The following is a 15340-nucleotide window of genomic DNA, read 5'->3' as shown; positions in this document are numbered from 1 at the left end:
TCGTTAAAATTGTTTTTAATTTGTTAAAAACTTATTTCTCTAACTGAAAATTAAACTATATTCTATTTTCTGTTGAAAATAGATTTTTTTAATTTGAAAATTGATCTTTTTTGCTAAAAATTTGTATTTTATTCGTTGAAAATTAATAGCTTTGATTAAAAATTCATGTATGTAGTACAAATTGATTCTTTTTCGTTAGAAAATGATTGTTTTCGGGTGAAAATTATTATTATTATTATTTTTTTTTGGTATTAAAAATTAGTAAAGCACTAAGGATTCAGTAGCTTTGCGATTTTCATCCATGTGTGAAATAGAACGCACAAATAAATCGGGTTTATTTGACAATTGCGACTTTCAGAATCTGCACGAGGTTGCCGAAAACATTAAGAATACCAAAGAATCTTTGAGAATGGAGTCACTAAAGTTGGGATTGCAGAATATAAACTGTCAACTTGTGGAGGACGAAGGAACTTGCCTGCCACTTTCCCCAAGTCGTCAAGTTTTCGGAATTAATGTCCAGACTTGTTCCTACTTCCCCTCGTTCACGCTTCCACTCAAGATTAACTTTATCACATGTGATCAAGTCATCAGTCCTGCCATTTTCAAGGTAATTTCAAATTTTCTAAAGTCTGGAAGGCAACTTTACCAAAAAAAAAAAAACCGGGAATTTAATTAAAAAAATGGAATTTACTTCTGATTGCAATAAAATTCAAGTTTTCATTATTTTAATAATTTTTGCTCAATTTTGAAAAGCGATTTCTACTTTATCTTTTTTCAGATTAAATCAGTTTACTCTAATTAAATCAGAATTTATTATTAAATGTTTATTATTTTTCATTGTAAGTAAAAACTTTTTTTTCTCTTTAATTGTTTTTTTTTTTCGTTGACTTGAGTTTCATAATCGAATTGATTATTTTTCAAAAAAAAAGATTTATCAACTTTTATTCGCTTACTTCTTTATTTATTCTCACTTGAAAGAGGGAATTTTCCAATTCATGATTTTCGTTGAAAGTTCATGTCTGGTTGAAAATGTAACTACTTTGTCGAAAATCAATTTTTTAAATTTACTATTTCAGTTGAAAAATGAACTATTTGGCTGAAAATTTCTTGTTTTTTTTTTTTTTGGTTTAAGAATTAATTTTTAACAGAAAAGTTAACTATTCTTTTTTTGTTTAATTTTTTTGTTATGAAAAGTCTCCTATTTGATTAAACATTGATATTTTTTATTGAAAAATTCAACTCGTTTGCAAATTTCTGCATGTTGCGGAATTTTTTTTTTGTAGAAAATTAATCATTATGGTTTACAGTTCATCGTTGATAAAAAATGCAACTATTCCAATTGAAGATTCATCATTTTAGATGAAAATTCATCAGTTTGGTTACAAATTAATTTATTTAAATGAAAATTTGACTATTTCATTTTTTGTTAAAAATTGATTTTCTCTACTTCAAAATTCAACAATTTCCAGGAAAATTTGTGTTTTGAAATTGTATTTCGTTGAAAATTCATCAGTTTGTTTAAAAATTAATTTCTTCTACTCAAAATGTAACTGTTTCATTTTTGATTAAAAATTAAGAAAATATTTATCATTTCTGTTGAAAATTCACCATTTAGATTGGAAATAAAATCACTTGCTTGAAAGTTAAACTTTTTTTTTAAATTAGTTTTGTATGGTCGAATATTCATTGTTTTAATGAAAAATTTATTTCTTTAGTTGAAAAATAGGCTATTTGATTAAAAACTTATTTTTTGTTTATATTTTTTTTACTGAAAAGGTAACTATTATTCCAGTTAAATATTCCATAATTTTAGTTAAAAATTCATCCCTTTGGTTGAACATTCATTTTCAGACTAAAAATGTAATTATTCCATTTTTGGTTGAAAAATGATCTTTTTTAGTTGAAATTTCATCTTTTTTTGTATAAATTAATCTTCTTGGTTGAAAATTTCATTATTCTAATTAAATATTCATAATCTCCGTTAAAAATTCATCTTTCGGATTTAAAATTCAAATATCGTAGTTAAATATTTGCAAATTTATTTTAAAATTAATCACTTTATTTGAAAATGTAACTATTTTTTTTTATGTTAGTTATTTTTGCGGAAAGTAATTTTTTAAAACAATAATTGAACTTATTTAAATTGAATATTTCATAGTTTTAGTTAAAAATTAATTTTTTTGGTTGAACATTAATTTTCTCATCTTGAAATTTAATTGTTTAGGTTTTGGTTAACAATTAATGTTATCAAGTAAAATCTTTGTTTTTAAGTTTAATTATTTCGTTAAATATTTATTTATTTTCTTAAAAATTGTATTTTTTAGAAGGAAATTAATATTTTGACTGAAAATTCATTTCTTTGGTTGAAAATAATTTTTTTTATTAAAAAATAATTTTTTTAACTCCAATTTTGGCATTTTTTTGTATAAGCCTCATCTGTTTGGTAGAAAATTCATTTGCTTGGTTGAAAATGTAACTATTTCATTAAAATATTATTTTGTTTGTTTAAAAACTTATTTCTCTAACTGTAAATTAAACTATTCTATTTTGTTGAATATTTGTCTTTTTTTGTTCAAAAATTAACCGTTTTGACTGAAAATTGATCTTTTTTGTTGCAAATAAGTTCTTTTTTTATTAAAAATTCATTTTTCAACTAAAAGTTTAGACAAATTTTTGCTTAACCTTTTTTTTATACATATCTAATCTTTTTTGTATAAAATTCATTTGCTTGCTTCAAAATTTAACTATTTTGTTCAAAATTGATTTTATTTGCTTAAACACTTATTTCTCTAACTGAAAATTAAATTTTTAGTTTAAAATTGAACTATTTAGTTGTAAATTAGTCTACTTTAATTAAAAATTATAATATTTTGTTACAAATTAATTTATTTTGTTGAAAAATTGTATTTTCTATTAGAAAATTAACTTGTTTGGATTAAACAATAATCTTCTTGTTTAAAAATTCATTTTTTTTATTGAACTTCTATGTTTTCCAGATAAATATGCGTAATTTTACTTGAAAATTTATTATTTGAAATTTGGATTTGTGTTTAAAGATTCAAGAAATTAAAAGAAATGTTTACTTTTTGCGAAAAATATGAATTTTTCGTTAAAAATTAATCTTTTTGGCTTAAAATTCTACTATTCCAGTTAAATATTTACAGTTTTATTTGAAAATTCAGCACTTTGATTTAAAATGTAACTGGAGATTTAAATTATTCCAATTGAATATTCCATAGTTTTAGTTAAAAATTCATCTATTTGGTAAAAAATTAATTTTAATAACTTGAAATTAATTATTTAAGTTTTGGTGGACAATTTATCTTTTTTATTATAAATTAATTCTTTGTTTTGTTTTAAATTTCATCTATTATTTTTTTTAGTTTAAACTTCAACTATTTGGTTGCGTTTTCGTTAAAAATGTACGTATTATTATTGAAAAAAAATATTTTTTGACAAAAAATTAATCTTTTCATTTAAAAATTAATCTTCTTGTTTAAAAATTCATCTATATTTCTAAATGGAAAATCGAAATATTTGTTTTAAAATTTATTTACTTTGCCAAGTTTTTCTCTGTTTTATTAAAAGATGCTTAGAATAAAAGTCATGAATTAAAATTCGAAAAATCATCTTTTTTAGTTAAACATTGATTTTCTTAATTTAAAACTTAATTATTTAAATTTTGGTCGACAATTTATCTTTTTTAGTTTTTATTTTATTTATTTTTCGGTAAAAAGTTTAATTATTTTAGTTTAAAATTCGTCAGTAAAATTCTGTTGTAAATTAATTTTTTTCTACTTTAAAATTCAACTATTGGGTTGAAATTTTTGTTTTTCATTTGAAAATTCAACTATTTCGTTGAAAAAAATGTGTTTTGTTGAAAAATTGTATTTTTTGTAGAAACTTAATTTTATTATTTAAAAAATCATTTTTTTTTAAATTAAAAATTGAAGTATTTCAGTTAAATATATTTGATTTTAACTGAAAATTCATCTGTTTGGTATAAAAGTTCACAATTCCAATTGAAGTGTCATTATTTTATTTGAAAATTCATTTATATCAATTGAAAATTCAACAGTTTAATTAAAAAATCATATATTTTATTGAAAAATTGTATTTTTTTTGTAGAAAATTTATCTTCTTCTTTGAAAATTATTCTTGTTGCTTTAAAATTTCATTTTTTTCGACTAAAAACTGAAGTATTTCAGTTAAATATTCATTACATAAGTTCAAAATTCATCATTTTGGTGTAAAATTCAAATATTCGAGTTGAAGATTTATAATTTTATTTTAAAATAAATTAATTTTGCAATTTTTTTCTCTGTTGTGTCTAATCTAATTTTTCTCACTAAAAATGTAACTATTCCATTTTCTGTTGAAAATTGATTTTTTTCTACTTTAAAATTCAACTATTTGGTTGGAAAGTTGTCTTTTTTAATTGAAAATTTGACTATTTCGTTAAAAAATCATGTATTTTGTTGAAAAATTGAATTTTTTTGTAGAAAATTAATTTTTGTGTTAGAAAATTATTCTTCTTACTTAAAATTTAATCTTTTCGATTAAAAATTGAAGCATTTCATTTAAATATTCATCATATTAGTTAAAAATTAATCCTTTTGGTGTTAAATTTAATTATTCCATTAGAAGATTTATAATTTTATTTTAAAATTCATTCATTTGGCATTTTTTTTTTGTTGAAAATTGATTTTCTCAATTTAAAACCTAATTATTCAAGTTTTGGTTGACAATTTATCTTTTTTAGTAAAAATTTTATTTATTTTGTTTGAAAGTTTAATTATTTCGGATGAGGAATCATTGTTTGAGTTGAAAACTCATTTTTTTTAAATTAAACTATTCCAGTTAACGATTCACAATTTTAGTTTAAAATTCATCAGTAAAGTCGAAAATTTAATTTTCTTACTAAAAATTTAACCATTCCATTTTCTGTTGAAAATTGATTATTTTCTATTTTAAAATTCAACTATTTGGTTACAAATTTGTCTTTTTTAATTGAAAACTAAACTATTTCTTTATAAAATCATGTATTTTGTTGAAAAGTTGTATTTTTTGTTTCAAGAAAATTAATCTTATAATTTAAAAAAATCATTTTTTCTGTAAAAATTGAAGTATTTCAGTTAAATTTGTTAAATTTTAACTTAAAATTCATCTGTTTGATTTAAATTTCCACTATATCAGTTAAAGTTTCATAATTTTATTTAAAAATTCATCATTTTCTGTTGAAAATGGGTTTTTTCCATTTCAAATTTTAACAATTTGTATATAAATTTATCTGCTAAAATTGAAAAATCAATTATTTTATTAAAAAATGATATATTTGATTGAATAACTGTATTTTTTTCTTTTGGTAGAAAATTAATTTTTTTGTTTGAAAATTATTCTTATTGTTTAAAATCTCATCATTTTAGTTTAAAATTCATTAGTTAAAATGAAAATTTCATTTTTTTTTTACTAAAAATGTAACCATTTCATTTTCTGTTAAAAAATGATTTTTTTCTTTTTTTAATTTAACTATTTTGTTGAAAATTTGTCTTTTTTAATTGAAAATTGAACTATTTCATTTAAAAATCTTGTTTTGTTGAAAAAATGTACCTTTTTCTGTAGAAAATTATTCTCATTATTTAAAAAAATAATTTTTTTTTTATTAAAAATTAAAGTATTTCAGATAAATATTCTCAATTTTAGTTGAAAATCTATCTGTTTGATTTAAAGTTCCACCATATCAGTTGAAATTTCATAATTTTATTTGAAAATTCATCGATTAAAATGAAAATTTAATTTCTTTTTTCTAAAAACGTAATCATTCCATTTTCCAGTTCAAATTTCAACAATTTGTATATAAATTTATCTTCTAAAATTGAAAATTTAACTATTTCTTAAAAAAGTCATGTATTTTATTGAAGAACTGTATTTTTTTTGTTTAGAAAATTAATCTTTTTTTTTTTTGAAAATTATTCTTGTTGTTTAAAATTTCATCTTTTTAATTAAAAATTAAAATGAACGTCAATTCTTTTTTTGCTTGAAAATTGATTTTCTCAATTTAAATTCTAATTATTTAAGTTTTGGTTGACAATTTATATTTTTTAGTAAAAATTTTATTTATTTTGTTTGAAAGTTTCATTATTTCGGATGAGGATTCATTCTTTGAGTTAAAAACTAACTTATGTGTTTAAAATTCAAATATTCCAGTTAAGGATTCATAATTTGAGTTTTAAAATTCATCAGTTAAAATGAAAATTAAATTTTTTTTAACTAAAAATTTAACCATTCCATTTTCTGTTGAAAATTGATTTTTTTTCTTTTTTAAAATTGAACTATTTGGTTAAAAATTTGTATTTTTTAATTGAAAATTGAACTATTTCGTTAAAAAATAATGTATTTTGTGGAAAAATTGAATTTTTTTTTTGGTAGAAAATTAATTTTGAAAATTATTCTTGTTATTTGAAATTTTATCTTTTCGTTTAAAAATTGAAGTATTTTAGTTAAATATTCATCATATTAGTTAAAAATTAATCCTTTTGGTGTTAAATTCATTTATTCAAGTTGAAGATTTATAATTTTATTTTAAAATTAATTTATTTTACATTTTTTTTTCGGATAAGGATTCATTCTTTGAGTTGAAATCTAATTTTTTGGTTTAAAATTCAACTATTCAAGTTAAGCATTCATAATTTTAGTTTTAAAATTCATCAGTTAAAATGAAAATTTTTTTTTTGTTACTAAAAACGTAACCATTCCATTTTCGGTTAAAAATTGATTTTTATCTATTTTATAAATCAGCTATTTAAATACAATTTTGTCTTTTTTACTTAAGAATTGAACTATTTCGTTAAAAAATCATTTATTTTGTGGAAAAAATTGAAATTTTGTTGTAGAAAATTAATTTTTTTGTTTGAAAATTATTCTTGTTATTTAAAATTTAATCTTTTCGTTTAAAAATTAAAGCATTTGAGTTAAATATTCGTCATATTAGTTAAAAATTCATTATTTGGGTATAAAATTCAATTATTTGAGTTGAAGATTTATAATTTTATTTTAAAATTCATTTATTTTGCATTTTTTTTTGTTGAAAGTTTAATTATTTCGAATGAGGATTCATTCTTTGAGTTAAAAACTAACTTTTTTGTTTAAAATTCAAATATTCCAGTTAAGGATTCATAATTTTAGTTTTAAAATTCATCAGTTAAAATAAAAATTAAATTTTTTTACTAAAAATGTAACCATTCCATTTTCTGTTGAAAATTGATTTTCCTCTACTTTGGAAATCAGCTATTTAAATAAAATTTTGTCTTTTTCACTTGAGAATTGAACTATTTCGTTGAAAAATTGTATTTTTTTGTAGAAAAATAATTTTATTATTTAAAAATTCGTTTTTTTTTTTAGTTAAAAATTGAAGTATTTCAGTTAAATATTCTTAATTTTAGCGAAAAATGCAACTGTTTGATTTAAAATTTCACTATTCCAGTTGAAGTTCCATAATTTTATTTGAAAATTGATTTATTTTTCCATTTTTTGTTCTTTCGTGTTAAAGGATGTTTAGAACGAACGTCAATTCGTCTTTTTTGGTTAAAATTTTATTTTCTCAATTTAAAACCTAATTATTTAAGTTTTGTTTACAATTCAACTATTCCAGTTATGAATTTATCATTTTTAGTTTAAAATTCATCAGTGAAGACGAAAATTTAATTTGTTTTACTAAAAATGTAAAATTGATTTTTTTCTGCTTAAAAATTCAACTATTTTATTAAAAAGTCATATATTTGATTTAAAAATTGTATATTTTCTTTTAGAAAATTAATCTCATTATTTAAAAAAATAATTTTCTTTGTTTTTTTAAAAATTCAAATATTTCAGTTAAATATTCCTATTTTTGGTTGAAAATTAATCCGTTTGATTCAAAATTCCACTGTTCCGGTTGAAGATTCATAATTTTAGTTTAAAAGTTAATTAATTTATCAATTTTTTGCTCTGTTGTGTTAAATGACATTGAAAACGAACGTAATGATTTTAAATAAATGTTTGCGTTTTGCCAAAAAAAATATCAATATATAACTTTAAATTGACTTGGAAAATTGAAAAATTTGACCGCAAAATGTCCGGGAATTTGATATCGTTCTTTGAATTGCAATCCTGAAATTGTTTGTTTCAACATCTTCAACTATTTTTCACTGATTAACTGAGTACTGATTCGAATCGTGACAACCTGATTTCCGCAGGTCGGTGACGATTTGCAGCAAGACATGCTCACTCTGCAAATGGTCCGAATAATGGACAAGCTCTGGTTGAAAGAGGGCCTCGATTTGAAAATGGTAACTTTTGCCTGTGTGCCCACGGGCCACAAACGTGGCATGATCGAGTTGGTCTCGAATGCGGAAACCTTGCGGAAAATCCAGGTCGAGTTTGGACTGACCGGCTCTTTCAAGGATCGGCCAATCGCCGAATGGCTCGCCAAGCACAATCCTTCCGAATTGGAATACGAAAGAGCTGTCGAGAATTTTACGGCCTCCTGTGCTGGCTACAGTGTCGCCACCTATATTTTAGGAATCTGTGATAGACATAATGATAATATTATGCTGAAAACTTCCGGACACTTGTTCCACATCGATTTCGGGAAATTCCTCGGCGATGCGCAAATGTTTGGCAATTTCAAGAGGTACGTTTCCTTTTCATCTTTTGCTTTATTTCAGATATTTTTTCTTGAAATCCTATTTTCAAGATTTGGTCCCTACGAGTACCCTATTTGAGTCAGGCACTAATGTATTAATATATTAATATACTTAGAATCTATTTAATTATTTATTTTTTAATGTTCTGCATTATCATAAGGGGTAATCTATAAATTATATAATTTAGTTTTATAACAATTTTATTATATCACGTTAATTGATTTTATTTTGCATTTCAGTCATTTTGATACAGTCACATATTTCAATGATTTCTATATTTGCCAATTATAAAGTTTAATAATGATATATTTTTAAATTATTTACAAATCTAAAATAAAATTTTATACATTTTTAATTGGTATATTCAATGATAGAGGAATAATTAATGTTTATTTTTACATATCCTTTTTTACTAACTATAAAAGATGATTAAATTAATAAATATATTGTGAAATTATTATAAGTTTAATAATATTATTATATAAATTATAATGAAAAAGTGTTATTTAAACGTAAAGTTATCATAAACTAAATTAGAATTAAATCAATTTATTATTTTTATATTTTAATTTTATTCATGATTTAATGTTAAAAATAACTGATCATTTTTATATTAAAATTAAGTAATATCGCATTTTTATTTTAACGCTATCTAATCAAAATTTACATACTATTTAATATGCAAGCTATATTAATAATAAATTTTACACAATTGAGTCATTAACATTTTTTTTCACGTTTTATTTAAAATAATATTTTCATGATTTTTATGTTTTCAAATTATAAAATTTAATAATATTATGTTATAGATGCTAATAATTTTTTATAATAATATTACATTAATATTTTAAATTTATTTACAAATTTAAAATCAAATAAAATTTTAATACATTTTTTTAAATAATATAAAAGATTATCAAATTAATAGATATATCGCGAAATCATTAAGTAATAATATTATTATGTAAATAATAATTAAATTTTTTTATTAAAATATAAAGTTATAAACTAAATTAGAATTTATTAAATTTATCATTTCAATTTTTTAATTATATCAATGATTTAATGGTAAAAATAACTTATTATTTTTATATTAAAATTGAATAATAATATCGAATTTTTATTTTATACTAATCTAATAAAAATTTACTTACTATTTAATATTGGAGCAATATTAATTCAAAGTTTTATATAATTGATTCATTAACAAAATATTTGTTTTCAAGTTTTATTTATAATGTCTTTATGATTTTTATATTTGCAAATTATAAAGCTTAATAATATTATGTTATAAATACTAACAATTTTTTATAATTATTTTATATTAATATTTTATATTTTAGATTTATTTACAAATTTAAAATAATATAAAAGATTATTAAATTAATAGATATATCGCGAAATCATTAAGTAATAATATTATTATGTAAATAATAATTAAATTTTTTTATTAAAACATAAAGTTATAAACTAAATTAGAATTTATTAAATTTATCATTTCAATTTTTTAATTATATTAATGATTTAATGGTAAAAATAACTTATTATTTTTATATTAAAATTGAATAATAATATCGAATTTTTATTTTATACTAATCTAATAAAAATTTACTTACTATTTAATATTGGAGCAATATTAATTCAAATTTTTATATAATTAAATCATTAACAAAATATTTGTTTTCAAGTTGTATTTGTAATATTTTTATGATTTTTATATTTGCAAATTTTAAAGCTTAATAATATTATTTTATAAATGCCAACAATTTTTTATAATTATTTTATATTATTATTTGCATTTTTTAAATTTATTTACAAATTTTAAATCAAATATGATTTTAATAAATTTTAAATTGGTTTATTCAATGTTACAAAAACAATTATTTAAAGTTTATCTTAAAATATAATTTTTTTAAACAATATACAACATTAAATTAATAGATATATTGGGAAATCATTAAGTTTCATTCTTTCCGATTCTAATTTCAACAATAATATATGTGATAACAAATTTTTAAGAAATAAATTAATTCGTGGGTTAATCACTATTCATTACAGATCTACACTTATTTTGGAATTATCTTGCATTATTTGAAATATTTCAGGGTATTTATAAAAGTTCTGAGAAATTTTTAATAGAATTTAATAATTTTTAAGATTTTAGGGTATTTTTAAGTATTTTAAGATATTGTAAAAGATTCCAAGGATTTAAAAAAAAATTTTTTATGAATTTGAAGTGATTTTAAAGCTTTTAAAATATTTTAGGATAAAGAATTTTCTAGATTTTCTGAAGATATGGAACGATTTTACAGTACGTGAGAGGTTTTAAAATATTTAAAAAGATTTCATGTTATTTTGTAAGATTTCCGAGGTTTTCAATTATTTCAAGGGATTTTAAAACTCTCAATGTATTTTTAAAATACATTTTCCATAATTTCAGAAAATATCATAGAATTTTATAATATTTTAGTGTATTCAAAGAATTTATTTACGACGAGGTATTTTGTAGAATTTTAAAAATTTCGAGAGATTTGGCATTCGCCCTGAATTCTTAGGAATTATCTTGAATTTCATGAATTCACTGGAAGTTTTTCAACTCACTTGAATTTCTATAATTTTACTCTTTTCTGCTTAATTCAATGGTTTTTTATTTTTAAAAGATTTAATTTAATTGATCCTGAGGAGCAATTGATTTTAATGTTTTTGTTTTTTTTTTTTTCAATTTCTTTGGTATTTTCAAGAGCTTTGAAAAATTGTTGATTTATTTTCGTAGTTTGAAGGCTTTCAAAGACTGAAATATTTTAGGGTATTTAAAAAGATTCCAAGGCATTTCCTTTTCAAGAAAATCTCAAGGAATTTCCAAGGTTATTAATAATTTTAAGGTATTTTAATATTTCAATGAATTTCGTAGGATTTCAGAGATTTGAAGATTTATTAATAATTCTGATTTCTATAAAAATATAAAGTATAAATTATTTTAATGTATCAATGAAAATAATTGTTCTTTGATTTTTATATTGTAAAATGAATAATTAGTTACCAAACGATTAATTTTTTCACATTATCAAACTCCTCTAAAATCTAAAATGATATGAAAAAATTTAAATCTTCGAAAACTGGGTCTTTTTACTTTATTGTTAATTATTCTACTAGACATTTTTTAATTGAGGAACTTTCAATTTAACGAATTAAATTTTTTTTCGAATTATTACCAATTACAAAGCATAAGGTTTTCTATCATTTTTCCTATTGAAAGGGATTATTTGTGGATTTAATTTAAAAAATTTTTAATTTAAGGTATATAAAAATTATTATTTAAACAATTAATATTTTTTATTATGGCTTTAAAGGATAATTTTTCATCTTTTATTTTAATTACAAACGCAGAGATCGAACCCCTTTTGTTTTGACGTCGGATATGGCCTATGTGATCAACGGCGGAGACAAACCCTCGGCGAAATTTCACCATTTCGTGGATTTGTGTTGTCAAGCCTTTAACGTAGTTAGGAAACATGGAAATCTGATTCTCCATTTATTTGGATTGGTGAGTATTTGTCATTTTTCGACCTAATAATTTGTTTTTGAATTTTTTTTCAGATTATTGTGCAAGTCATTTTTAAATATTTTTTTTTTCATCTTGAGCATAATTAAAAATGATGGACTTTTAGTCAAATTTTGAAATAAAAAGATCATTTTAGTCACTGTTGTTTTTATTAAAGGAATTTTCAAGAGCTTTGAAAATTTTCAAAACATTTCAAAGGACTGAAAAGCATTTGAAATATTTGCGGGTATTTTTAAAAATTCCGAGAAATTTTCAAAAGGTCTAATACATTTCAAAAGATTGGAAATATTTTTGTGTGTTTAGAAAAATTCAATGGAATTTTTAAGAGCTTTAAAATTTTGTTTTCCAGATTCTCAAAAGATTTTAAAGAATTAGAAATATTGGAGGATATTTAAAGAAATTCCAACCAATTTTCAAAAGCTTTACAAAATTTCAAAAGATTAGAAATATTTTAGGGTATTTTTAAATGTTCTAAGAAATTTTCTAGAGCTTTCAAAAAATTTTTAAAATTTGAATATTTGAAACTGCCAAGCTTTAAAAAATTTTTTCCAGAATTTCAAAATATTCTAAAGAATTAAAAATATTTGAGGGTAATTAAAGAAATCCCAACCAATTTTTAAAAGCTTCACAAAATTTCAGAAAATTTAAAACAGCTTAGGGTATTTAAAAAAAAAATCCACGGATATTCTAAAAGCTTTGCAAATTTTAAAGGGATCTCCAAATATGAAAAAAAATGTTTAATATTTTAGTTCACTTTTAAACATACTTTTGAATTTTCAAGAGCTTTTATAAAATTTCAAGTTATTTCAAAAGATCAGACATATTTAAGGGTATTTTTAAATGTTCTAAGAAATTTTCTAGAGCATTCAAAAAATATTTAAAACTTGAATTTTTAAAACTGCCAAGCTTTAAAATTTTTTCCAGAATTTCAAAACATTTTAAAGAATTAAAATTATTTTAGGGTAATTAAAGAAATTCCAACTAATTTTCAAAAGCTTTGCAAATTTTAAAGGGATTTAAAAATATTTTAAAGAACTTGAAATATTTTAGTTTATTTCTAAACATATCTACAGATTTTCAAGAACCTTACAAAATTTCAAGTTATTTCAAAAGATTATAAATATTTTAGGGTATTTTTATTTTTTTTTTTTTTGAGAAATTTTCTAGAGCTTTAAAAAATTTCCAAAAATTTGACACTTTTTTTCGGTATTTTTAAAACTGCCAAGATATTTTCAAGAGACTTGAAACTTTACAAAAGAATTCAAAGGATTAAAGAGAATTTGAAATATTTTAGGATATTTTTAAAAATTCCAAGAAATTCTGAAAAGCTTTAAAAAAAAAGATTGTAATAATTTCATGGTATTTGAATAAAATCCAATTAATTTTCAAGGGCTTTAATTTTTTTATTCTACAATATTTGAGGGGGTTTTAATAATTCCAAAGAATTTTCAAGACCTTTAAAAAATGTTAAAATATTGGAATAATTGTAGGGTATTTAGCAAAATTTAAAAACATCTGAAATATTTTAGTTTATTTTTCAAAGTTTCAAAAGCTCTAAAACATTTCAAAAGATTGGAAATATTTTTTTGTATTTTGAAAAATGCCATGGAATTTTAAAGATCTTTACCAAATTTCAAGGGATTTAAAAATATTCTAAAGAATTCGAAATATTTTAGGGTATTTTTAAGCATTCCTACGAATTTTCAAAATCTTTGCAAAATTTCAAATTGTTTCAAAAGATAACAAATATTTTAGGGTATTTTAAAACTACCAATAAACTTTCAAGAGCATTGGAATTTTCTAAAATCTTTCAAAGAATTAAAAAGTATTTGACATATTTTAGGGTATTTTAAATATTCCAAGAAATTCTCAAGAGCTTTGAAAAAATTCAAAAGATGGGAATAATTTCAGGGTATTTAAACAAATTCAAACTAATTGTCAAGGGCTGCAAATTTTTTTTATCTGAAATATTTTAGGGGCTTTTAAAAATTCCCAAGAATTTTCAAGACCTTTAAAAAATGTCAAAAGATTGAAGTAATTGTAGGGTATTTAACAAAATTTAAAAACATCTGAAGAATGTTAGGTTATTTTTTAAAGTTTCAAGGAATTTTTCAGGCCTTAAAAAAATGTCAAGAAAGTTTAATATTTTTAGTAAATTAAAAAAAATCCAAGGATTTTTTAAGAGCTTCACAAAATTTAAAGGGATTTATAAATATTTTAAAGATTTCGAAATATTTTAGGGTATTTTTAAACATTCTAAAAGCTCTAAAAGATTAAAAAAAATTGGAAATATTTTTGTTTAATTGAATCCATGGAATTTTTAAGAGCTTTAAAATGTTTTCAAGAATGTACAAAGATTTTAAAGATTTTGAAATATTTAAGGGTATTTACAAAAATTCCTAATAATTTTGAAGAGCTTTATAAAATATGTTGGAATAATTTTATGATCTTTAAACATTCCTACAAACTTTCTAGAGCTTTTAAAAATTTCGAAAAATTGGAATTTTTGTTATTTTTAAAACTGCCAAGCTTTAAAAAAATTTTCGAGGATTTGAAAAGATTTGAAAGAATTAGAAATATTTGAGGGATTTAAAAAAATTCCTAAGAATTTTGAAGAGCTTTAAAAAAAATATTGGAATAATTCTAGGATATTTAAAGAAATTTGATCCAATTTTCAAAAGCTTTACAAAATTTCAAAAAAATCCTAGGATATTTTGAAAGCTTTACAAAGTTTAAGGGGCTTTCAAAATATTTTAAGGCATTTTTAAACATTCCTACAAATTTTCAAGACCTTTATAAAATTTCAAGTTGTTTCAAATATTTGAAATATTTTAGGGTATTTTTAAATATTCCAAGAAATTTTTTAGAGCTTTCAAAACTTTCAAAAAATTGGAATTTTTTTATGGTATTTTTAAAGCTTCAAAGAAATTTTCAAGAGCTTTGAAATTTTCTATAAAATTTCAAAGGATTAAAAAGAATTTGAAATATTTTAGATTATTTTTAAATATTCCAAGAAATTCTCAAGAGCAAAAAAATTCAAAGATTGGAGTAATTTCATGTTTAAAAAAATTCCAAGGAATTTTTTAAGAGCTTT

At 20.6% G+C, this 15340-nt stretch overlaps 1 protein-coding gene across 2 annotated transcripts in view; it reads left to right on the top strand.

Annotated features, from left to right (window-relative positions):
* The window catches only part of LOC117168050 (phosphatidylinositol 4-phosphate 3-kinase C2 domain-containing subunit beta), a 168211-nt gene that overhangs the window by 123158 nt on the left and 29713 nt on the right, over positions 1-15340 (top strand). For both annotated transcript variants that reach the window (XM_033353395.1, XM_033353394.1), the window contains exons 18-20: positions 359-607; positions 8235-8671; positions 12072-12228. In XM_033353395.1, coding sequence (XP_033209286.1) covers positions 359-607; positions 8235-8671; positions 12072-12228 — 843 coding nt within the window. The remainder of the gene's footprint in view (positions 1-358; positions 608-8234; positions 8672-12071; positions 12229-15340) is intronic.

This window comes from Belonocnema kinseyi, chromosome 2, assembly GCF_010883055.1.
Source record: "Belonocnema kinseyi isolate 2016_QV_RU_SX_M_011 chromosome 2, B_treatae_v1, whole genome shotgun sequence".
Taxonomy (NCBI): domain Eukaryota; kingdom Metazoa; phylum Arthropoda; class Insecta; order Hymenoptera; family Cynipidae; genus Belonocnema; species Belonocnema kinseyi.
This window is presented reverse-complemented; position numbering and strand designations above follow the sequence as displayed.